General features: G+C 50.2%; 11 protein-coding genes across 11 annotated transcripts; 7 read left to right on the top strand and 4 right to left on the bottom strand.

Moving 5' to 3' along the window:
* On the bottom strand, positions 1-1,146 carry BDW70DRAFT_1129 (60S ribosomal uL29 domain-containing protein). The gene is made up of 4 exons (XM_073734583.1): positions 1,092-1,146; positions 878-1,017; positions 321-546; positions 1-227 (listed from the first exon to the last, which is right to left on the bottom strand). The coding sequence occupies exons 1-4, from the start codon at positions 1,092-1,094 to the stop codon at positions 222-224; spliced, it is 375 nt and encodes a 124-aa protein (XP_073600991.1). The 5' UTR covers positions 1,095-1,146; the 3' UTR covers positions 1-221.
* A 170-nt stretch (positions 1,147-1,316) lies between these two features.
* On the top strand, positions 1,317-2,339 carry BDW70DRAFT_1114 (putative vesicle transport v-SNARE protein Gos1). The gene is made up of 3 exons (XM_073734545.1): positions 1,317-1,514; positions 1,589-1,702; positions 1,753-2,339. The coding sequence occupies exons 1-3, from the start codon at positions 1,449-1,451 to the stop codon at positions 2,254-2,256; spliced, it is 684 nt and encodes a 227-aa protein (XP_073600990.1). The 5' UTR covers positions 1,317-1,448; the 3' UTR covers positions 2,257-2,339.
* On the bottom strand, positions 2,186-3,559 carry BDW70DRAFT_1126 (mitochondrial ATPase complex subunit ATP10). Its single transcript, XM_073734579.1, has 2 exons — positions 3,173-3,559; positions 2,186-3,109 (listed from the first exon to the last, which is right to left on the bottom strand). Exons 1-2 carry the CDS (start codon positions 3,523-3,525, stop codon positions 2,422-2,424), a joined length of 1,041 nt encoding a protein of 346 aa, XP_073600989.1. The 5' UTR covers positions 3,526-3,559; the 3' UTR covers positions 2,186-2,421.
* A 531-nt stretch (positions 3,560-4,090) lies between these two features.
* BDW70DRAFT_146379 (DNA-directed DNA polymerase IV) lies at positions 4,091-6,158 on the top strand (the record flags this gene model as incomplete). The annotated part of the gene is made up of 4 exons (XM_073738578.1): positions 4,091-4,271; positions 4,304-4,500; positions 4,550-4,924; positions 4,977-6,158. 4 exons carry the CDS (start codon positions 4,091-4,093, stop codon positions 6,156-6,158), a joined length of 1,935 nt encoding a protein of 644 aa, XP_073600988.1.
* Positions 6,159-6,625: 467 nt separating this feature from the next.
* Positions 6,626-9,773, top strand: BDW70DRAFT_125527 (uncharacterized protein). Its single transcript, XM_073734892.1, has 6 exons — positions 6,626-7,610; positions 7,680-8,206; positions 8,262-8,373; positions 8,423-8,790; positions 8,836-9,415; positions 9,469-9,773. Exons 1-6 carry the CDS (start codon positions 7,103-7,105, stop codon positions 9,576-9,578), a joined length of 2,205 nt encoding a protein of 734 aa, XP_073600987.1. The 5' UTR covers positions 6,626-7,102; the 3' UTR covers positions 9,579-9,773.
* Positions 9,774-10,540: 767 nt separating this feature from the next.
* Positions 10,541-13,096, top strand: BDW70DRAFT_154872 (uncharacterized protein; the record flags this gene model as incomplete). The annotated part of the gene is made up of 3 exons (XM_073739934.1): positions 10,541-11,254; positions 11,307-12,651; positions 12,702-13,096. The coding sequence occupies 3 exons, from the start codon at positions 10,541-10,543 to the stop codon at positions 13,094-13,096; spliced, it is 2,454 nt and encodes an 817-aa protein (XP_073600986.1).
* Positions 13,097-13,320: 224 nt separating this feature from the next.
* On the top strand, positions 13,321-14,168 carry BDW70DRAFT_125523 (uncharacterized protein). The gene is made up of 2 exons (XM_073734891.1): positions 13,321-13,708; positions 13,786-14,168. Exons 1-2 carry the CDS (start codon positions 13,434-13,436, stop codon positions 13,910-13,912), a joined length of 402 nt encoding a protein of 133 aa, XP_073600985.1. The 5' UTR covers positions 13,321-13,433; the 3' UTR covers positions 13,913-14,168.
* A 91-nt stretch (positions 14,169-14,259) lies between these two features.
* On the bottom strand, positions 14,260-16,674 carry BDW70DRAFT_125522 (uncharacterized protein). Its single transcript, XM_073734890.1, has 2 exons — positions 16,186-16,674; positions 14,260-16,131 (listed from the first exon to the last, which is right to left on the bottom strand). The coding sequence occupies exons 1-2, from the start codon at positions 16,592-16,594 to the stop codon at positions 14,399-14,401; spliced, it is 2,142 nt and encodes a 713-aa protein (XP_073600984.1). The 5' UTR covers positions 16,595-16,674; the 3' UTR covers positions 14,260-14,398.
* A 76-nt stretch (positions 16,675-16,750) lies between these two features.
* On the bottom strand, positions 16,751-18,056 carry BDW70DRAFT_125521 (uncharacterized protein). The gene is made up of 4 exons (XM_073734889.1): positions 17,786-18,056; positions 17,704-17,732; positions 17,507-17,644; positions 16,751-17,450 (listed from the first exon to the last, which is right to left on the bottom strand). The coding sequence occupies exons 1-4, from the start codon at positions 17,946-17,948 to the stop codon at positions 17,079-17,081; spliced, it is 702 nt and encodes a 233-aa protein (XP_073600983.1). The 5' UTR covers positions 17,949-18,056; the 3' UTR covers positions 16,751-17,078.
* A 1,812-nt stretch (positions 18,057-19,868) lies between these two features.
* On the top strand, positions 19,869-21,161 carry BDW70DRAFT_125519 (uncharacterized protein). Its single transcript, XM_073734888.1, has 2 exons — positions 19,869-20,753; positions 20,809-21,161. The coding sequence occupies exons 1-2, from the start codon at positions 20,297-20,299 to the stop codon at positions 20,991-20,993; spliced, it is 642 nt and encodes a 213-aa protein (XP_073600982.1). The 5' UTR covers positions 19,869-20,296; the 3' UTR covers positions 20,994-21,161.
* Positions 21,162-21,305: 144 nt separating this feature from the next.
* On the top strand, positions 21,306-22,914 carry BDW70DRAFT_1058 (recombinase RAD51). The gene is made up of 4 exons (XM_073734400.1): positions 21,306-21,621; positions 21,675-21,754; positions 21,817-21,884; positions 21,947-22,914. Exons 1-4 carry the CDS (start codon positions 21,535-21,537, stop codon positions 22,756-22,758), a joined length of 1,047 nt encoding a protein of 348 aa, XP_073600981.1. The 5' UTR covers positions 21,306-21,534; the 3' UTR covers positions 22,759-22,914.
* The last annotated feature ends 96 nt before the right edge of the window (positions 22,915-23,010 follow it).

Raw genomic sequence — 23,010 nt, 5'->3', positions numbered from 1 at the left:
TAGCTGTTTGTACCTAATGGAAGATAGACGGCCAGGGATGTTAATTGTCATTGCAAGCAAAGGATTCATTCAAGATCGACCTGCATCTTATCTTCTAAGATACATTATCCATGTCTTTTATTTAAGACCTCCTGTTCTACAACAGGTGGGCCAGGTCAAAACGACGTCCCAGAACTCCATCATCAAGATCCAGACTCGATCCATTCTTTTCCTTTTTGGATTTACGCCTGTGCATGACACGTCAGTCCTGCCTTGATTTTCAATGCCCAGAAAAGCAGTTGTGTGGGGAGGCTGTTTATGCTGGCGTTTTAGTTTCGTACCTTGATGGCGTACTTCCGCTGAGGGAAGTGGATCTCCTTCTTGCGCTGGCGCTCAGTCTTGAGGGTAGCCTCGTGCTTGGTGAGGCGGCGGCGGAGAGCGCGAGTGAGGCGGGGGCGGAGGTCAAGAGGGAGGTACTTCTTGTTCTTGTAGAAGAGGCGGAGCTGGGATCGCTGGTTGGCGTTGATGACGGTCAGGACACGGGCGATCGACTTGCGGACGTCGTGGCTACGGACGAAATCATCAGTATTCCTTCAGATTAGGGATTTGAGATTGATGTATTCAGTTGGTGAGGAATGGAAGGTGCAATTGTGATCGGATCGAATGCTTTCGGTCGGTCGGTCGGTCGTCCTCCTTGTCGTAAATTCCAGTTCTTCAGAACCCTCCTCTTGATTCGTTTCTTCAGTACGTTCCCATTTTTCGAGCCGATTTTTGGTATCGATGCGACGCGATCCGACTAAAACGCACATTCTTTCCAATTCCCAATTCGCATCCTTCCATTCCAAGGGTCTGACATCTGGTGTGATTTGTGATTGTGAACAGGGAAAATCAAACGCACATCCGCAGGCTCTTCGACGAAGCACCGCCAGTGATCTTCTGGACACGGAGCTGAGCCAGCTCGGTCTTCAGCTCATCCAGCTGCTTTGTGAGCTCATCCTTGCTCTTTCCCCAGAGTTGACCAGCCTTGACCTTGGAAGACTATAGAAATTTCGGGATTAGCATGACATCCTGACGCTCATCTCCTGCAATTCTGACAGTAACCCTGTACATACCATGGTGGGCGGTATCTTGTCGAATGGTTGATTGTCGACGTGAGGATTGAAGATGGACCGGGTCGATTTGGGAAGTTTCTGTGGGACTAGGGCTTTTTTTTGCTCCTTGGCGTGGTGCGGCGGCTAAGCGGGCGTTGCTTTTCACGTGACTGTGGCTGGTGAGGAGGCTGATGCGATGACGCCGCCCATGGTCTGAGTCGGGAGTGTAGAAGAGTGTTGGTAGGTAACAGTTTAAGAATTGATTTGATTGCAAGTACTACGTTCCGCTGGACGGATAATTCACAAGTCGATTGTCTAATCGTATACCTTTTGATTTTTTTTTACTCAACCTCTTCACTCGTCGTTTTCTTCCCATACATGGCGTCCTCTACTGGTGCTGGGTGGGCACAACTGCGGCAGCAGGCCAGATCTCTCGAGACTCAGGTACGGTTAGCACAACCAGGGCTTTCATCCTCCATGGATATGCTGAGGACACTGACACTTGATTTGCCTGATAGACCGAGAACCTCTTTCACACCTACTCCCAATATGCTTCCATGACCAAGCTGCCTCCGCAGCCCGCAGAAGAGGAGATCCGCAATGAACACCAGATCCGAGACCTCTTAGAAAAGGTACTCGCTTTATATAAGCCAAAGAATTCGGAATTAACTTGCTTAACCAGCGCGAATCCCTAATCGCCCAACTCGCCCGCCTCCTCGATTCCGAGGCAACACTCACATCCTCAGCTCTCAAACAGAACAACCTAGCCCGCCACCGTGAAGTCCTCGCAGAACACAAACGTGAACTATCCCGCCTCACTGCTGCGGTAGCTGAGTCGCGGGACCGCGCAAACCTCCTCTCCAACGTGCGCTCCGACATCAACGCTTACCGCTCCTCGAACCCCGCCGCCGCTGAATCAGAGTACATGCTCGAGGAGCGGCGTCGCATCGATGAGAGCCATGGAGTAATAGACGGCGTGTTGAGCCAGGCGTATGCAATCAATGAGAACTTTGGAATGCAGCGCGAGACACTTTCGAGCATTAACCGGCGGATTGTGGGCGCTGCCAGCCAAATCCCCGGGGTGAATGCGTTGATCGGAAAGATAGGGAATAAAAGGAGGAGAGATGCGCTTATATTAGGAGCTTTTATTGGGGCTTGCTTTCTGATGCTGCTTTTCTTTCGATGATGAGAGCGTCCATTCGACTTCGCCTGCAGCTAGTAGCATGGGTTGGCAATTGTATGCTCTCCTGCATCTATCTGTTTCCTGCGGAAAGTTAATATTGGGTCGGAGTTTATGGATTTGGGCTACTTATACATTTTACATGCTCACACTAATATGTACATACAATGATTAACGGCTATGCTCAATTACCCTGGCCTTCTTCGTCTCCTTTCCTGGTACTTGCGGATGCTGCACGGACAACTCGGACCCTAGGCTGATTTTCCGTTCATTGATAAGCTTTCTGACGCCATTGTTCAAGCTCTCCAATTCGGCGGACTCAGCAGGTCCACTGCCTGCCCATCGGATGCGGCAGTTCTCGTCCAAAAGATACACGTATCCAACTCTACTATTCATCATGGCAATAGCTTCCTTGAGGCCATCGTCAAGACCCTTGCGCACCAAAAAGTATCTTGGGTGTTGTTCCTTGGGCAGCTTCCCCCTCATCCGCCACATGAACATCCGAACCAGCCACGCCTTGAGAATGTTGTCCTCCACGTTGATATCGACCTTCTGCACAAGGTGGCCGCCTTCCTTAAATGCCTCATATAGACCGGGATTGAACTGGGGGCCAGTAAACGTGGCGACCTGACTTTCTGCCCAAACGCTGGAAAAGAGGTTCACGACAGACACTTTACCGCGGAGTATGGATGTGGTGTTCTGCGGTTCTTGCGGCGATGCAAGTGTAGTTCCGTACAGGTTGGGGAAGTAGAGCGCTTTGTCACGCTTGAATAAGCGCGAGTTTGACACGAAGGTCTTACCCTCGTTGTATCGCATGTTTGACCATTCTCGGAAGTATGGCTTTGCGGCTTGTCTTGTCCTAATAATTGAAGGGATATAGTAAGCAACTGTAATAGAGAGTATATGGAGGCCGATGACATACAGCTCTTCACGTCTCTTGATATGTTTTTCATAGTTCACAAAATCGTCTCGTCGCTGTCCCAATGTCCGCTTGTCAATCCCGGTGTTTTGACCCTCCTGCGGGGGAATCGCCGAACCAATTGGGCGGTCTAAAAGTGGGATTGGTTCTTGTTCTCTGGGCTCATGCGCCTTGGGAGGAGCTGATTGAGGAGTAGCATTCTGCTGGAAATGGATTCTTCTGCTTGTCGTTGCTTTAGTTGAGGCCGACGGCTTCTCTCCGTTGCTGCTTGGCGTTGTATAGGAACGCAGAGAAGCTCTAGGTCGGACCGCAAAGGTACCGCGCAGCTGACATTTGAGGCAGAGTCTACTCTGCATAAGCGAAGGCTCCAGTAAGAACGAGAGAGGCTTCGAAGGCTTCCACATTGTTGTAGCGTATGCGTTGGCAGTCAAAGTTTCGGCTTTGGTCGTTCCAAAAAGAGTGAAATGCCGGCAATCGATCCCGTGACTTGGCGACAATTTGGCGCAACAATGTCTGCCTACTACCTTTGACCGTGCCCAGGGCTGAACTCAAGTTACTAGCTAGTGTATTTGGAGAAATCAAATCTAGTCTCTGGGAATTGTCATCGTCAGGTATCTGGCGGGAGTTATTCACCTATGGCTCGAGTATCTCTGGATATCTGCCTGATTCATTACCAACTTGAACTTGCCACAAATGACGACGGCTAAAGAGGCGTTTTTCAGAGGCTTAGAGCAGCTGGATTATCTTAGCGATAATTCAGAGAGTGAATTTGACCGTATTATTGCATCTTCCAGAGGAAACGATGAAGCTATCTCATCTTCCGGCGCTTGCCAAACTGGGAATCTCTTTCATGTGCCTCAACCAAGCGTTGCTATAAACCTCCGGTCCTCTTCAGATACTGTTCCTGCCGTTGCAGGCAGCATGTCTTCTGTTCCTTCGAGCACCTCGGTTGTTGAGATTCCCAGCATTGAGCAGACTCTGCAGAAGAAGACGGTGTCATCCAAACGCCCAACAACGGACGCCCCTGGAAAGCGCAAGAGGGGCTGCTTTGTTGCAAGGACGATTCCCGAGCAACTGCAAATATTCAGAAGTCTTGTATTCTGTAGGTCATCTAAATACGGTTGGTGCGAATAGTCTCACTAACCTCCTCTGCTACAGTCTTCTTTCCGAACAGCGATGTTTCTCCCCTTCGCAGATTGCGAATCCAGAGAGCACAGGAATATGGCGCTCTATGGGCAAAAACGTGGGGAAGTCATGTTACACACATCATAGTTGATAAAGGGTTGAGCTTCGAAGAAGTCCTAAAGCACTTGGAGCTGGAGACGATTCCGGTTTGTGAATGCACATGCGTTATTTGTATCTCACTACTGACCTCTGCAGTCCGATGTTGCCGTAGTTGATGAAGCGTACCCTGCCGAGTGCATCAAATTCCGATGTATTTTGAGCGCCACGCAAGTACGTTTCCAAGTCAAAGGTGCGCCTTCGGCCGAGCCTTCAAGACTAGACACTTTGCAGCCCGAGGGCCAATCTGTGCTCACTCAAGGGTCCCCGCCGTTAAAGCCAGATGGGAGGCAGCTACGTCAGACTCACAGGTCGTCCCAGCTTTCTGTACAAGAGGTTCCTCCACTAGAGCAGGCTCCGCAACTTGACATTTATTATGAGGCGAGTGAGAATATAGTTCGTGGCAGTTTCCCTGACCGCGAACGTGATGCGCTGGATGATGTGATAGAGGAAGCTAAAGCTACAGAACACCTGGTAAGACTACTTGCAGGATATCAAAAATTGATATGTCTCACGCTGTGAATAGCCCCTCGACCCCTTAGATACCTCAGACGATGACTCTGCCGCTGAGAATTCTGGCTACGAAACCTCCGACGAGTCACAATTCCCGCCTGCGAAAACGAAGAGTAGGAAGCTATCTGATGGTCAAAATGGAGCAGCTAGATGCTGGCAGCAAAAGTTCGTTTGCATGCAGAAGCACGACTCTACTTCGAGCGCCCAGAATCCGAATGCGAGGACGATTGAAGTTCTACAGCAGATGCTGGATTACTATACCCGGACCGCAGACCACTGGCGCACTTTGGCATACCGTAAGGCAATCAGTGCCCTTCGTAGTCAGTCAAAGAAGGTGCTCAGCCGCTCTGAGGCCATCCGAGTTCCTGGAATTGGGGAGCGTCTAGCGGACAAGATTGAAGAGATTGTCCTTACGAACCGACTTCGCCGCTTGGATAACACAAGCAATACAGTCGAGGACCGCCTACTTCAGACATACTTGGGTGTCTACGGGGCCGGACTTTCAGTGGCTTCTAGGTGGATAGCTCAAGGTTATAGATCGCTGGAAGACCTACGCACAAACGCTTCCCTAACACAGGCACAGCGCATTGGTCTCGACCGCTACTTTGACTTTTCCCAAAAAATACCAAGAAGTGAAGTCCAGGCTCATGGAAATTTCGTCCGACGCGTCGTACAAATGGAGAGCCCTGATATGCAAGTCATCATTGGGGGTTCCTACCGTCGTGGCGCGGCCACTTCCGGTGATATTGACTTGATCATCACAAGGCCTGATGCCACGATCGAGGAGATTCGGACATTGATGCTAGATAATGTCGTGCCAAAGCTCTTTGAACAAGGGTTTCTTCAAGCAGGCTTGGCTGCTACATCTCGGGGGGAAGGGTCAAAATGGCATGGCGCATCCAAACTGCCAGATGGTCAATTGTGGCGGCGGATCGATCTGTTATTCGTGCCTGGTGCAGAACTCGGTGCAGCCTTGATATACTTTACTGGTAACGATATCTTTAACCGCAGCATAAGATTGCTTGCTAGCAAGAAGTCCATGCGTCTCAACCAAAGAGGGCTGTATGCAGACGTGCCGCGTGCTTCTCAACGGACGAAGGTAAACCCCGGTCGATTGCTTGAGAGTCGAGATGAACGCCGTATCTTCAAACTCCTGGGAGTGCCCTGGCGACCACCAGAGCACCGAAATTGCTAAATTGTTCGAATAATATGCAATTATAATCATTATTTCCTTCACCGCAGATGCCGCTTAGTGGGTAAGGGTAGTTTTCCACAGCTCTTCTGTGAAGTAAACATTTTTCTAGCGCGTTCGTAATGAGAGTTATTTTGATTAGGCACATAGGAGATACTAATGATGATATTTGATCATCTATTTTAGTTTATTTAAATTTCTTCTTCTGCATAAAATTTTGATCGTTGCTGAAAACTAGCGAGTGAAGGCGTTATAATCTAGCAAGAAGGAGCGGTCACTGAGTAGAAATCAAGGAAGGCATAATCTGCTGTGTAGTCTTTGTGTATGAATTTTGTGTGCAAAACGGAAACTTTTCTTTCCAGTCCAAACTGGAAACGCATTGTTCCTTCCTCAGGCGTTCTCGGACTTGACAGTATCATCTCTCCGTCTTTCATCAGCTGGAGTGTTTTCCTTTTCTCGTCACCGATCTCATCACCGCCATGCTGCGGTGAAGGTCACACAGACCGCTCTTGCGAGATTTAGTCATTAGAGGTCGAAATTCGGTCACATTCTGCCCACCACTTCCGATTCTGCCTGCCATCCAACGCTTCTTCAATCTTCATCCCCCTTCGACTTCACAAGCTTTGTATCGTTTGTTGGCTATTATTGCCATCAGTCCTAGCTATCATTGTCTACTGCATTGCTGATTCCCCTCCTTTCAGGGCTTCGCCAATTCGGTGGCGGCCTTTGCCTCTCCAATACCGCACCGCCCGCACTTTTTTGCCATCCACCATCTGCCTTGTGTGCGTCACTGCTTTACAATATCCGATTTACTGGGTTGAGTCTGCAGAGCGATTAAATTTACGTCGATACAAATACTGTCCGAGTTCTACGTCAAAAGTTCCAGGCCGTGAGTGGTCTCGAATTCTTTCGCGCCGCCTTCATATATTCTGCCACGCGATCTCGACATGGGTCGCAAACCCAACCAACTCATCCTCGAGTTCTTTATTCGAGGCCAAAAGCTTGAGGATGCCAGTAATCGCTACCAGCATACGTGCAAGGCATGCGGCGAGAAGTTTCCCAAAGGCCGCATCGACAGCCTCACCAATCATCTGGTAAAGAAATGCACCGCGATCCCGTTGCGGGACCGACAACGCGTCTTGTTGCGACTCCACGAACTTCCCGACCTTGCGGATGGTGATCAGAATAAGGACTCGAGTTCTGCAGGACAGAATAAAGGGAAACCTGGCGAGGTTTCGTTTACGACGCGCCAGAATTTTGACGGACTGAATGTGCTGGCCGAAGCGTCGCGACAGGTGGGTGCTTCTGACCAGACAAAGCGGGGGGCTCCTGCATTTCCCCAGTCCGTCACTGTTGGGGGGAAGACTGTGGTTGTTGACCCTGCGCTCGAAGCGGAGGGTTTTCAGGGTCATCCTACTCAGTCTGACCAAATGGATGAGGATGTTAAGATTCCGGGTAAGAGTCGGTTCTAGCTAGTGTTTTTACACCCTCAACCCACTAATGGATGGAATCATCTACTCGCAGTTTCCCCCAAGTCGCCTACAGACGCGACCACAATTCCTTCGCTTCCTCCTACCGGTTCGCTTGATCCTTCGTCGGCCTCGCCGCCTTTACCGGAGACTTCATTGACTCCCGACCCAACCGCCACTTCTCGGCAGTCGCAGCTGTCCATGATCGCCGCATCTGCTAGTGAAATGGTACCTCACGGCCTCCCGTTGGATCATGATCCTAGCTCTGGACTTTCTGACGGTTTGTCTAAGATGAGTTCTGCATGGAACCAACAGCTTTCGACTCAGGAACAATTGCTGTTCGACAGCCTCCAGGAGCATGATCCGACGCTGACCGCAGCGACCCAACGCGCTGCCTCCTTTCCTCGCCCCATCGCGATGAACCCGAACACTCAGGCTAAGGGCTTCGTTAACGAGTTCGGTAATTCAACCAAACCGGCTAAGCCCAAAGTTCGCGGCCGATTCTCCGCAGCCAGACGCCGAGAGGTTCAGGAAGTGAGGAAAAGAGGCGCGTGTATACGCTGCCGTATGCTCAAGAAACCTGTATGTAACTATAGCCGGAGCTGACTTTCCGTTTCAAGTCTACTGACATGTTTAGTGTTCCGGCGACAGCCCATGTACTACCTGCGCTAGCGTTGAGAGCGCGCGTCTGTGGAAGCACCCGTGTATTCGCACGCGAATAGCGGACGAGTTCGAGTTGTATCATGCTAGTATGTGTGCTAGGCTAGCCGAATTGTGTACAAACTGACCGATTTATAGATCTGCATGCAACGTTGGCTTTCCACGATGTTAGCAGTATCCGAAACCAGGTCAAATTCGAGATCTTCGCCGGTCGTATTGAGGTCACACATTTCGAGGAGAGCATGGTTTTTGTTACGCTTGCCGGACAGCAGGGCCATAAAGCATCGGCGTCCACACTTGATCCCCAGCTCCAGGGACTTGGGGACGAGACACAATTCCAGGGGCCACTCCAGGAGGTTTATCTGCTGGACAATGACATGGATGACATTCCGGGAAAGATCGAGATGTACATCAAAAAGGCTGGTCCATTTTTCTACGAGCGCGAGGCCTCCGACGTCATGCGGCCTACCTTGATGCTAGCGGCGGAGTTGGCACAGCAGAAGAAGGTATGACGGCCACGTATTTTGCAGAATCCAGCTGATAGTTTTCAGGATTTGTTATTAGAGCGAGTGTTGGAATTGTGGGTTGCCACACATATTTTGGTTGATGCCGATCTGCACTGGAAGACTTTCAGCAACCCGACTTTACCGCCCGCCTCATACAACTCCTTTGCGCAGCCTACAGATGACGGGCGTATCCCGATAGATGAAATCACGAACGCCGAGTCGTACGCACTGTTGTGCGGCCAGTTGCGCTCTGCGACAGAGAAGCGTGCAGCGGCGCTAAGCAAGTCGGTGATGAATGACCTGGAAAGGAGGCTCCTTCAGCGCCAGCAAAGCGGCTGGTTTGAGACTTTCCTAGTCTCTCTGATCCTCCTGAACTGCGTCGAGAGAACATGCTGGCTGTTCCGATCCTGGGATGACGAGAACTTTTCGCAGCGGTGGCCGCTTGACAAGCGGCCGCAGTACTATGCGGCGCAAGGCGACCGTTTCTCGGATATCCTGCATATGTTGTTGAAGATGCGGAGTCTGCCACCCAAGGCGAACCCACTGCCGGACAGCGGGATTCTCAAAGCTGTGGAGGGCAGTGATGAGAACGCCATCCGTTGGTTTGACATGATCAAGATTACCCGTAAGCCACTCTACGTCCTTGTCGTGATCCGCTTGATACTAACCAGCGTTCAGCACTTTACCTAGAGCAGCGCCAGGCCGCAGGGTTCGACCCCACTGATTCTCGATCGTTCGACCTCCGTTACGGAGCGAAATTGCTGCCGCCTGCAAATGTCTATGCGTGAATGGCAACAGTTGTGTGAAGAGTATGCTCAGCGGGCATTCTGTTCTGCCTGCAACATTCGGACTGTACCTTTTTATCTCTTTTTTATCTTTTAACTTCCTAATAACTTGTACGTTTATTAATGGTGCGGATCGGATACAGGGAAAGAAAGGCAAAAAGGAAAGGAAAGAAAGGAAAAAAAAAAAAGAAACAGAAGAAGAAAAGTCAGCTTTGTAGGGGTTCTAGTAGGCAGACGGGGTAAATTGAGCCTCACCGTCTGTAGATGACTATGTCACTATGAGCAGCTATGACTATGGTAATATAAACACATTTCACGTGGATTGACTTTATGGAGTAATCATAGTAGTGCATACTGCACCGGCTGGGGATAACTTCGGCGGAGCAACGGCGAGGTTGCGTCTCTACGGCGTGCGATATAACGATCAGCAGCGCGAGGCCAGAAGCAGGCAAGAGCTCCCCTACTAGAGGGCCCGGGCCTTTGCCTCTTTGAGGGCCCGTTGCGGCCATCAGGAGTATAGCCAGCGCTTGAGGAAAATCTTTAATCTTGCGGTCTCGTCACAATGTTAATATTACAATAATCTGGCTGCGGCAGTTACAGAGGCTTGCTTTATCACATATAATATTATTATCGCAATTTCCGTCCCGTAGTAGTCGGCACCATCGTCACTCTTTTATTGTCTTTTCTTTTATTATCATCTTGTCTCAGTCTTTCAGACCCTCGTTTCTTCAAGCGCAATCCTTGCAGCTCATCCCCTGCAGCATCAATTCCTCTCTCTCGAAACGAACAGATAGGCCGCATCTAGACGCAGCACTTGCAGATGGCCAACGTCTAGAGCAGCAAAAAGGGGGAACGATCGCGGCCTCTGATTACTCTGAGTACATCAAATCACGAGCAGATGAGCTGTCCCTCGTGCTGCTTCAAGGATAATTCTCGACCTGGACAGAATCGACAGGTCAACCACCATGGTTTCGGCACACCAACACCCTCCACCGGCCATTCCCCCGTCGCCGACCCTGTCAAATCCGGACATGATCCTTCCCTTCGACGACACCGAGCGCGAAAATTCCACTCCGTCCCCGCCGTTCAATCTGCCCTCGTTATCCCATCTGCAGTCCTTTTACGAAAGTCGAACAAACCACACGAACGGGTACAACAACCTGGACCCAAGGAGGACTAGCGCGCCACGGACCCATAAACAGGCCTTTCCGCGGCACACGTGGATGAACGAAGGCCTTCACGATGCTTCCAGTCGCCGCTTATCAGCCATAGGGGAGGAGGACACCACGTCGCCCTATCGGTCTGGGAGGAACTCACAAGGCTCGGTGGTGGAACGACAAAGTCGCGTTTTGGACTCGCCAGTATCGATGCGCGAGAAGGGCGATTCCGAAGGTGCTGAATCCCGAGCGCACAGCAGCTCGTCAAGCTCGACGATCAGCGGAGCGAGTGAGACTTCGTCCTGGGATGAGACAAAAGCGCGCGCAGACTACGTGTCTGCAAAAGAGCTTCGTGGATCGAGAGAGGACCGCCGCGCAGCCCCTGCGCCGTCAAACAGTGCACAGTCGACCTCAAACGCGCCGGCGGCCAATGAGAAAGACGTTCCGGACGAGGACTTGTCCGCGATCATTTTGGAGAGTGAGGCAGAGCGGATTTTAGAGAACGCGAAGAGGCGATTGTCGGTATGTTGCTCTCCACCTGGATTCGCCTCTGTGCGAAAGCTAACTTTTGCAGCTTATGGAGGGAAACTTAACACGAGCTCGCTCCACAATGCGCTCAACTACTCCGTCGCTTTCATCCTCACCGGTGCCTTCTGCTCCCTCGCCTGGTCTAGGACAACCCGTTGGTGGCTTGTACCAGTCGATTCACCGCGCAGCTGACCGCAGGTCCTCCAATCTTCGGCCACGACAGACATATAAGTCGCAGGATACAAGTAACAATAGGCATTCGCGAGTTTACAGCGAGACCAACCTGCCGTCCAACCCACGAGATGTTGGGAAGAATATGTCCCGCTCCGTGAGCGCCATGGGCTCTAGCACGAGCTCCGACTTCCATAATGATGAGCGCTCTTTTCATTACGCGCCCACGCGGGCGTATCTGACTCACCGCGCGTCGGTCTCGTCTATACAACAGAATAACTCAGTTCCATCTGTGAAGGAACGTGCATCCTCTAATTCGCCTTCGATTGAAGGAGTAGAGGAAGAGGAGGCGAAAATCTCAAATATGGAAGAATTCAATACTGCTTATCCAGTACATGACCCCCCTTCTCGCTCCCAGTCCCAGCTCCAGGTGCGCGACCTGCAGGATCAGATGAAAGGGCTTCACATCAAGATCTCGACTCTGAAGGTGAAGGCACAAGAGGATGGTCTGCGGCGGCGCAGCCTACAGAGTTTGCGCACGCCCAGCCCTTTGACAGCCGCAACCGATTGGTACGCCAATCCTCTTGAGCACACTGCACGCCGCAGTCCTCTACATTTGAGCTCAGAATATGACCAATACATGAACTCCCCCATCAATAGCCATTCCAGCGGCAGCGGGCAGACGTCAAGTAGCAATACCGATTCGACTGTCCTTGTCCCGGAGAGTAGGCCTTCCGAGGCTCTGCAGTCGTCGGACGGCGCTATCGTTGCAGCCTTTGAACTAACCGACCATGAGAGCGATCACTCGACCGCGGAAAGCCTCTACGAAGATGCAGAGGAAGACATCGACCGCGAGGCGTTAGAGGAGATTCTACGAGAACCTCTGGATGATGACCTCGCTGATGGCGAGCTGGAGTCGCTTCCAGCGGTCGACGATACCCCGCACGAAGAACGTGAGGACGCCTTTGACTACGAGCACTTTATTCTGCATAGCGCGTTGGGCAATTACACACAGACGCGACTCCGTCGGCAAAGCAATGCGTCGGAAACGTCAGTTGAGACCACGCGGCCAATCAACAAGCGACGCTCTATGCGTTCTATAAAGCATTCAAGGTCCAACAGCAACAATTCTATATCCACGATCGCAACCTTTGCAACAGCCGCTGAAGGCAGGGACGATATCGAGAGTGTTCTGTACTGGGACCGGAAATTCAATGATGGTAGGCTTTTTACTCTCTCTATTCTGACCGCCAAAAACTAATAACCCTAGAACTCAACCACCGCTACGTAGAACCCGAGGATGATCAAACAGACATCCACCCTGAACAAGAACGCACCCCTCGCAAATCGCTCGCAGTCGAATCGGTCGCCTCACAGCGTCCCGACTCTGCAGCAACCGGCTCCGCAACACCAACGTCGCTTGCCTCGTCGCTTGTCTCAACAGTGCGTGCGGCAGCAAGCCCACATCCAAACTCCACGAACAGCCACCTAGGTATTAATGAAGACGACACTCGGCTGCTCGAACAGCTGTTCAAAAGTCTAGGCGACGTTTGCATGAACTTGCAGGAACTTACGACGTCACCGGATTATGATGAGAAGCAAGCGAAGCTACTTAGGCGACGGTTAGAGGCCGCGAGGCGCGTGCTTGATGGCGAGCTTGATTGATCGACGGAACTTTTTTTTATTTATAATTAATGGTGGTGATTTTTGTGATACCCATATATATAGTCTGTTTATTTTGAGGAAGAGATATATGAGACTATTTATTAGATTTTGTACAGTAACCGCAAGAGAATTAGGGATTAGCACAGCACGTGTTGCCGCGTGGCTGGTACGCGATTTGTCTTTTCGAGGAAACCCAATCATATCATCGCCTCGATCTACAGCATCTTGTCACTCAACCCACCACTCAAATAACTACCTTTATTTCAAACCCCAGTTCTCCACGGACAAGTATCGAATCTATTCAAGGAGGAGAGAGAACACGGAAGCAGCAGAAATAATGACCAACCGCCGCCTCCTCATCTTCCAAGAAACCCCCATTCAACACCCGCAATCCCCCACCAACCCCCTCACTCCGAGCCCACAGGGCCTCCCCTACCAAGTCCAACAAAGCGCGCAACAATTTCAATACATCCCCATCAATAAGCTCGGACTGCCTGTTCAAGGCCCGGGCTCGTTACCTGAAGGTCTGGGGGTTGGATCCTTGCTCAATTTGCCGCTTAGGGTCATCAGCGCTTTTACGGAGATATTCAATGGGCCCAAGTATAAGGGGTGGTATGCACTCATATCCTTTTTTTCTCAGTTCTTTCTAGCTATTCGTTTCTGAGCTAGTGGCTGATGCCATAATATAGGGCGATTGTAGCGGCAGGACCGTACAATGATCCGACGCTAGGCGTGACGGGCAAGTTCTATGCTGTTGTCTTGGAGCAGACTTCCCCGCCTGATGGAGGGTCCGGTTCAGGTTCGGGAGGACTCTGACTCTGATTGGGGTATATTTTATTTGCAGTTTTTATCCTCATTTTTTCGAGCCCCCATGAATGTGGACGAGTGTATGTTATGATGCTTACGGTATGGTATGGCATGGCATGGAATGAAACTGGTATGACAGGGACTGGAAACTTGACTGGATGGCTTCTGATGTTTGTATATTATTTCTTTCTGAGACTGGCCGGATCTGAAATGGATTGGCTGTGGATAGGTTCGTTGACTAATATACCCTGTTTGGTCTGTTGTGTTTATGATAGATTTCCTAAATTTTTGTCATATATATATATATATAGTTTCATGTCTATAAGGGGAGTAAACTGTCAGCATGTATAGGTAGGCCGTAAAGACCAATTAGCGATATGATGGCCCTTATATTCACATAAGATATTCCGTATCTAGACAGTATGGATAAAAGGTATGCTTTTCTGTACTACAATAAGAGGGAAATAGATGATCGAAAATAAATGGTACCCCATCCTACGCAATCTTCTCCAACAATAACTTGGCTCCACTGGCAGTAGGCCCCTTCTCTCCCTTTGCTGCAGTCTCAAGGTACTTCTTCCCCTTCTTCAGCGCCTTGATTAGCTCATTCTTCTTCTTAAAGTCCTCGCTCTCCACCAACGCAACAATAACGTAAACATTCGACCCTGTCGCCCACGCCATAATCTCATCACCAATCTGCTCATAAAATAGCGCATCAAAGCCCAGTGGCGGGCTGACCTTCTCGACCTTCTTCTCCGTCACATTGAACCGTCCACCCTGAACAAGCGATTTCAGCATTCGCCCGACAAACGGTGAGTCCTTCGTGTCAGAGCGGGATTTCGCGGCAGTTGCGACAGCAGATAAAGCCGTGCGTTTCTTTCCATCGCTGTCATCGGCGTCGAAGAGCACTTCCGAGAGGAATTGGCACCCGAAACTCGTGGTGAGGAGGGACTCTGCGCGGGCGGTGATAAGATCAAGGAGATTCGGGGAGGCGGCTTTGATGAGCTCCATGCGGCGGACGGCAGGATCCTTTTTTGAGGTCTCTTTGCGGATGGAGCAAATTTCATCGAGGATGGCAAAATCTTGTTCTGGGAGGAGCCATTTTAATCTCTTGGTGTTCGTGTTGTTAGGATCACTGGCGAAGGGGTATAAGATCGGAATGCGGGCTGTCAGGTCTGTGGACTGGTAAAGGAGTTCCTCGTTGCGAGCTTCCTCATCAGCGATGTTCTGGTTTAGGAGTTCGGGGAAGATGAGTTTCGCCGTGAGCTTTGTGTCGTCGATGACTTCGTAGGCGGCGAGAAGGACGAGGTGCCCATGCAGATCACCAGCCATCATCTTAATGGTGTCCTTGTAAAAGCGGGTGAGGTGTTTACGGTCCTTTGCGGTGGAATAAGCGAGAGCGAGGCACATGAGGCGAGCGCCGGATTTGGTGAAAGCTAGATTTTTAACCAGGTCGCCTTCCTCGTCACCCTTAATCAGTTCGATAAATTCCGTGGCATCCGAGGTGCCCGGTTTCACATTTAAAAAGTATTGCAGCATGGCGTCGTGAAGCATTGTGAATCCTGTTGTCTTCTTTTGGATAAGCTGGTTGATGAGCTCGAGGAGGAAGTGCATGATAGGCGAGCGCTTGGCTGGGTCTTCTTCTAGAATCTTGGAAAGGTCCGCTGTGGGTTTCTTGTCTTTTGTGTTGTTGTCTCTGAAGATGGCGAACTCGGCGCCATACCACTCCCTAAGCAGGTTCGCCTGTTGTTCTTGCGTCGCTACGGTCCGGTAAATATCGTCGAGAATCCATGATCCCTCCGGGTGCCGAATCAACCGCTTGACTTTGCCGTAAAACTCAGCGATGATCAAATCCCGGATCTCGGAGTCACCGTGCACAATCAGCTTGCCAATCAGGAATTTGGCGTATTTGCTCTGTGCCAACTCAACATAGCTACCCTTTAGCTCGTGCGCAATCTGCTTCCGCTGCTCAACGTTGGCGTACTTCAGTGCCGTCTGAATGACACGGACAGAGTCGTGCTTGAAGACAAAGTCCTTCACTCGGCCCGTTATAATACCGAACAGCTCCGCAATGAGCTTCTTTCTCTCTTCTAGGGGGACGTGCGACTTTCGGCGCAGGCGCTCCCATAATTTCTTTGATCTGGCAATCTGGTCGGCGTTCGGTTTTGCGGCTTTGCGCTCTTGCAGGAGGGCTTTCTGTTTGATGTGCGATTCGCGGGAAGATGTTTCTAGGCAAATCATATTAGTAGGATTCCGGACGGTGCTAGTAGGATAGAACATACTTTTCGCCTCCTCATCCTCCTGAGCCTTGGAGTTCACCTTCTTCTTATCCTTGAATTGTTCCTTATTCTCCTCGTCCTCATCCTCATCGTCCTCATTGTCCTCCACATCGACATCATCCATATCGACATCGTCGTCCACATCCTCAATCTCCGAGTCCTCGATATCGTCGACATCAAAATCATCTTCTTCAGAGATTTCGTCGTCCTCTTCTTCCTCCACAGACTTCTTCCTCAGAGCCTTCTTGTACTTCTTGCTACCATTCGCATCCTTGCCATTCGTAGCACTTTTCGAGCCCTTTTGCGCTTTCACCGGCGCGGACTTGCCCTTGGTCGAGACGGCGGTCTTCGTCTTCGTCCGCTTCCCTTTGCGATCGTCGCCGGTGTCGACACGGCGTTTGACTCCGACCATTGCGAAATGTTATTCCAGGGTCTGTTAAGCTGGGAAAAGGAGTTCTTCAGGGAGAAAAGAGATCGCGCCGCTGATAATACTCGTTCTGGGGCTTGGCTAAACTAACCGACTTTTTTTTTACTGCCGGTCTCTACCGTGGGCGGTCAAATTTGCTAGTGCTGTTTGCACTGTTTGTGCCGCGATAAGATTGTGATTTATGCACAGCAGCCAAGACTTATGAACGGTCCAAATGATGCGATAATTCAATAGGTTCAGGAGTATTCTCATTGAAAACCATGATAAAGTGAATGGTCGTGAGTAATTGTTCAACAATAATTAGGATTAGTGCGGACCATCCAAGATGAAGCAAACCCAATGCATATATCAGGTAGGTGGAAGATGCATAAGAACTCCAAAACGCCACCTTCAAGATCAGTGTCATCGAATCATACAAAAAGCGTTCAGATAACGCCCACAATAAACCCTGAGACATGGCAGCGCTCACTCACTCATGCACCTCCGTTACCTCAGGAGCATACGGGGATTTCATTGCGCGCATCTCTGAACTGGGTGGCGCCTGGGTAGACTTCTTCCGGCCCGGGATGTGAAAGCCGAGATGTGACGATGGCTTAGAACCCCCTGTCTGTGCGTCACCCGACAAGTCACCAAAGCGTGAGAAAATGCCCTTTCTCCTTGGTTTGGACTCGGTGTCGTCGTCGTTCAGCCCGACGTCTTCGAACTGATCCTCCTCCGTGGTTGGTGTGGGCCGTTGTCCGCTGTATCCAGATGTTGAGGTTATGCGGGAGAAGCGCGAGTCGAGGGATGTCCGGGAGGGCAAGTTATCTGGGTAAACTATAGGCGAACGCGCGGAGATATCCTGCATTCGATGAGTTCTCGGACGTAATCTGGAAGATGGGCGGGCAATGGACTCACAAAAGAGCGGCGATAAGAATCGAAAGACTCACGGGAAATCGAGAACGGCTCATTCTCATCGACTAGGTTGCGGTGGTTTGACGATGATCTCTTTCCTGGATATCTGCGCCAGAAGCTTTCTCTCTCCGGTGGTGATGGCTGCATAATGTTAGTTCGCGCATTTTTTGATCGAACCGCGGCGGTTGGATTAAACGTACGGGGAGATAATCGCCATTGCAATCGACGACTAATCCATACTCGTTAGAAGGGGTCTTTGGCTGTTGGAGCTAGAGGCCGTACCACTCAATTTATATTCAGGAGTCTCGGTTTCCTGACTCTTTCTGAAGCTCAATGGGGTTGAACGGTGGCTATCGTCAGAGAGCCGAGTATCGGGCTGAGTCTCGGCTTCCCCGCTACTAGGGCCGGCTGACCTCTTCCCCAGAAAGCTGAGAAACGGAGCCATTTGGACCAATCTATGGATACCAAAGTTTGGTAAGATAATATGGACCGATAATGGAGGTTCAGGGGGAGTGGCAAGACGACGAACGGGGAATATTCTTGTATAGAGAACCACGTTATGTACCTCACATGATCGGTTGTCTGGGGCCGGCGGGACAATTTATGAAGATCGCGCTGGAATTTGTAGTGCCCGACGGCAACGTCATAGTTTCTTGGAGACTGCGGAGGTCACAATGCACTTAGAGTCTGAACATCAACTGGTCCAGAATGAAGATTACGTTATTTTTTAAGAGGCCTCGTAAAGTAACTTACTATGCAATATTTCCTAAGTTTATCACTATTCAGATTTTTCCAGGCTTCTCAGATCGCCCAACCCCGGATATCCACCCCCCTCCCAGTCTTACATAGACTTATTGAAATCGACCTTCCGACCTCCCCATGAAGTTCACCAGCCTTATGGACTACTATCTTGAGCACTTCCACGAACGCTCGATGCGGTTTCCTGCGTAAGACCTCAGAGAGTTGTTCCATCGCCGCAGGCAGCTGAGCGTCCAGAGCGGCCATAGCCATGAGTGTGTCAGCATATGTTGAACCCACCCTATGCCTGCCAGTCAAGTTGTCGGTGCTTAAAGCTATCTTGCGATTTAGCGCCCATCAACACTTATCGTCGCAGATACACTCACTGTGGCTTGCGGCTAGCGCTCCGGTGACTTCTGAATCTTCTATCTCTGTTCTGAATCTATCATGTTCCCGGGCCCAGGCTTCCAGAACTGTCCCGTCAGGGACGTTCCAATTGCAGCCCTAAATAATTGCAGCTCTGCGCTACTTGTGGCTTGAATAGTCCTGATCCACATGCACGCCGTTTTGGCCCATGGCAAGCATGAAGAAGATATAGAGGTAGGACTAGTCTTTACTGCGTGGGCCACAACTAAACTTCTCCTAGGAATTATGTGGAAGGCATCCAGAAAGGCGTCCGCTCTTCTACGCTTTAGTTATGTGCCGGTCTACTTTAAATCTATGACTGACATGTTTTCTTCCACATCTTTCTCTATAGGCTGACAACAATGTTCTCCAAGATCACATTTACTGTTCTCCCTTTCTAGTTCTACCGGAACGGTAACTGCAGCTCAGTTCTTCATCGACCCGGGCAAAACAAGCAACGTGCGACCATGTTCATCCTCTCAGCTATGAGCTGCTTCTATGGTATTCGGAGTACTCTGCAAAATACTATTTCCGCCATGAACGCTGTTTCTGGCCGTTAAAATCTGTAATGATGATCTGATTTCGTAGTCACAATTGAACGAACAGTTTCACATCGTTCGACAGGTTTCCTAGTCATCTGAACAACACAATGTTTCGGTAGTGGGCTATATTTATATTTTGGAAAGAATTTACTTATCTGTCATGGATAGTCGAGTGGGAGATCAGCCGCTAGTCGGTGACCTTGCTAAGGTCTTGGCCAGCGCCGACTGGTGCCCGGTACGAATCCTGGGGTTGTCGATGTACTCGTGCGAGTAATCCACGATCGCTACACGGCACTAAGCAATGGAAGTGACCCTTGAGGGAAGCAATTCTGCAGAGACATTTCCACCCTGGGGTGGCGTCATCGGATTACACCGTCGCGTTACAGGGGATCTGGCTGTACGGGTTGGGCGACCACTTTTTTTTGTTTTTATCATTAGTTTTATTTACACCCTAATTTGCTTTGTATAGGTGAACTACGACCATCGCTTTTCAAGTTCCAACCGGCGCTTGAGCACAGCCGTAGCACTCATAACGTCTGTCCCTTCCGCGAAGTGTACCTCAGGATCGCTCCTGCTACAAATGTCAACATTGGCTACGACCACAAACTCGGAGATTCTCTTTGGCATCTGCATCATGGACCGCCTTCACAGCTACATTCGCTTCGATACCTGCATGGTATATCTATTGCTGTTTTATTATCACCCTGCCTCATAGTGCGATCAAACAGGTAATGAGAGATCCTAGTCCGGCCATCCACGCCTGTCGCGCTCTCTCAGTCTGTTAACTTGCCTTTGACTGCATTTGCGGATTGGGTGCTTAGTGCCATTGGGTAGTAGGAGCCTCACCAGAGGAAATGGGGTTCTGGAAAGGCTGGGCGCTCTGGCAGAAGCTGAGCATTGTAGGTTACACCCCTAGTATCGGTGCGTGCTGACTGAAATTACAGGCTCTTGCATTCCTCCTTGTAAGAAGACATCCATGTGCAAATGCCACTACTGACACACCAAGCTCCTCGTCCTCGTCTATTCATTCAGCGTTCTCACCTACAATAGGCGAAAGATCCGAAAGCAGGCTGCTGAAGAAGCAAATCAGCGAGCAGAAGATGCTGAGATGGGCGAGGCAGGGTCTGAGTCAAATGAGATACCATTTGGCGCCAGAGCACTGGAGAAAGGAATCGAAGTCGAGGGTATCTGGACGATGAAGCGACATTCCTTTGTTAAACCAGCGAGCATATCGGAGAAAAGGAAGTCTTCGATACTGGGTTCGCTACTCCGGCATAAATCAACGGCAAGTAGTGTCCAGACGCCTCACATCAGTGAGCCTGAATCGATCAACTCGTCCGATCCTCAACGCAAATCAGGAAGCGTAGAAAGTCAGGCTGAGAGTGTACTTGAGAACATTCATATTGAAACCTTCCGGTCTAGCCGGCCCCCGAAGCTCGACATTGGCGGCCGCTACGGACAAAGATCTTCCGAGAATGAGAGGCCGCTTAGTCGATGGTGGTTTAACTCACGCAGCTCATGGATGAAACCCGTCGTGGGTTATAAGCGGTCTTCAGTGCGCGACGGTAAGTTTGATCATGTTCTCTGGCCGACAGAAGATACACCGCTGACATTCACCAGGACGCCGTCGAGGTTCGTCCGAGGATTTCAGGCGCAGATTCAGCAAGCTCTTTGACGACACTATCGCGCCAGTGCCACATCAACCTGAGATGTTCCAACTTACACCAATATATCAAGCGTCATCCGAGAGCAGCATTGGACAGAGATCGGCAGATAGAATCGTTACCCCGGTTGCCGCGAACTAAAAGGAGGGTATTCAGCCATACAAACGTTGATCGAACGGGCGAATGTTGCGCTATGCATGTATATCTAGGATATTGTTATCCTCTGATATGAGTTGTGACAGTAACATCCAGCCTGGATTCCTGTACTTAGACCGTTGATGTTGCTTGGCTAGTGTATCTTTTATCCCAGCAGATTATGGAGTATAAACCATGGCGAAATTGTGATTCGGTCTCTTTGCTTATCAAGCGTAGGCAGCCGGCACATACATACACGTGACTTCGTGATTGTAAAGACGCGTCCCATCCAACTCCGCATACACAAGAGGGAATAACCAAAGATCAACAGAGCAGAACCCAGCTCTCCACCTCAATATCAAGTGCAAAACTGTAAGGGTCATCAAAATACTAACTGAAGGCACTCCGAAAAGGAATTTCCTCTGGCTAGGTCCAAAAAAGCAACGCGCTGGAGAAAAGACGCGTCCTTGTTGAAGTGGCAAAGCAATTTGAACACTCGAAACCTCAGAAGATTCCGCAACCTTTTTGCTCCATTACCTGATCGAAAATGACAGCAGACATGGAAAGTCAGAATGAGTTCGATGACAGCGGACTGCCAGGACCAGGAGCGCCAACCCCGCTCTCGTCACTGGAGGTTAGACCACTGCCGCCACTTTTGGTAGGCGTCAATCAGCTAAAACTATCCAGGGTATGGCAGGGCTGACCAGTCGTGACATCAAACTGTTTGTCGATGCGGGCTATCACACTGTCGAGTCGATCGCGTATACGTACGTTCCTAGCGCGGATTAAGGGCTCTTGTGTTTGAGAGGATAATGACTGACGTATACAGACCGAAACGGTTACTTGAACAAATCAAGGGTATCTCGGAACAGAAAGCCACTAAAATTCTGGTGGAGGGTGAGCTCTCTCGAAAAATTTCTTCTATTTCGTAATTTTCTCTAACCTATACCGGTCGATAGCGGCGAAATTAGTCCCTATGGGGTTTACAACGGCCACGGAAATGCATGCTCGACGAAGCGAACTTATCTCAATCACAACGGGCTCCAAGCAGCTGGATACGCTTCTGGGAGGTGGAATAGAGACAGGATCAATCACGGAGATTTTCGGCGAGTTTAGGACGGGAAAGAGTCAGATTTGCCATACCCTTGCCGTCACTTGCCAGCTACCATTCGATATGGGTGGCGGCGAAGGAAAATGTCTTTATATTGATACTGAAGGAACGTTTCGGCCGGTGCGTCTGCTGGCTGTTGCGCAGCGTTACGGCCTGGTAGGCGAGGAGGTTCTTGACAATGTGGCTTATGCTCGAGCATACAACTCCGATCACCAACTGCAACTGCTCAATCAAGCTTCTCAGATGATGTGTGAGACCCGATTCTCTCTCTTGGTCGTCGACTCGGCTACCTCCCTATACAGAACTGACTTCAACGGCCGCGGTGAATTATCGACTCGACAAACGCACCTGGCTAAATTTATGCGTACTCTGCAACGTCTAGCCGATGAGTTCGGCATTGCAGTCGTTATAACGAATCAAGTTGTTGCCCAGGTTGACGGAGGGCCGAGTGCTATGTTTAATCCTGACCCCAAGAAGCCGATTGGTGGTAATATCATTGCGCATGCCAGTACGACGAGATTGAGCTTGAAGAAGGGGAGAGGCGAGACCAGAGTTTGCAAGATCTACGACAGCCCATGTCTTCCGGAGAGTGACTGTCTCTTCGCCATCAACGAGGATGGAATAGGGGACCCGAGCCCCAAGGATTTAGAGAATGATTGAAAGAGCAACAATGCTGTTCCTGACCATGATTATTGATTATGATGCGACGAGTCATTTATTCATAAATCCTTACAAGTTGATGTACTTAACGCGGTTTTTCAGCACATATCTTTAGCTATTCTGTAATATAAGGTCACATGTCACACCGTGTTATCAGAGTATAGATGAATACATCCCTGGGAATTGGAGAGTTGTACGGAGTACTCCTAGACTTGTCGCATGTAAGTAGGCGGTGGATGCTTGGATGCCAAG

Source organism: Aspergillus foveolatus (genome assembly GCF_047715535.1).
Source record: "Aspergillus foveolatus strain CBS 279.81 unplaced genomic scaffold BDW70scaffold_1, whole genome shotgun sequence".
NCBI classification, from domain to species: Eukaryota; Fungi; Ascomycota; class Eurotiomycetes; order Eurotiales; family Aspergillaceae; genus Aspergillus; species Aspergillus foveolatus.
This window is presented reverse-complemented; position numbering and strand designations above follow the sequence as displayed.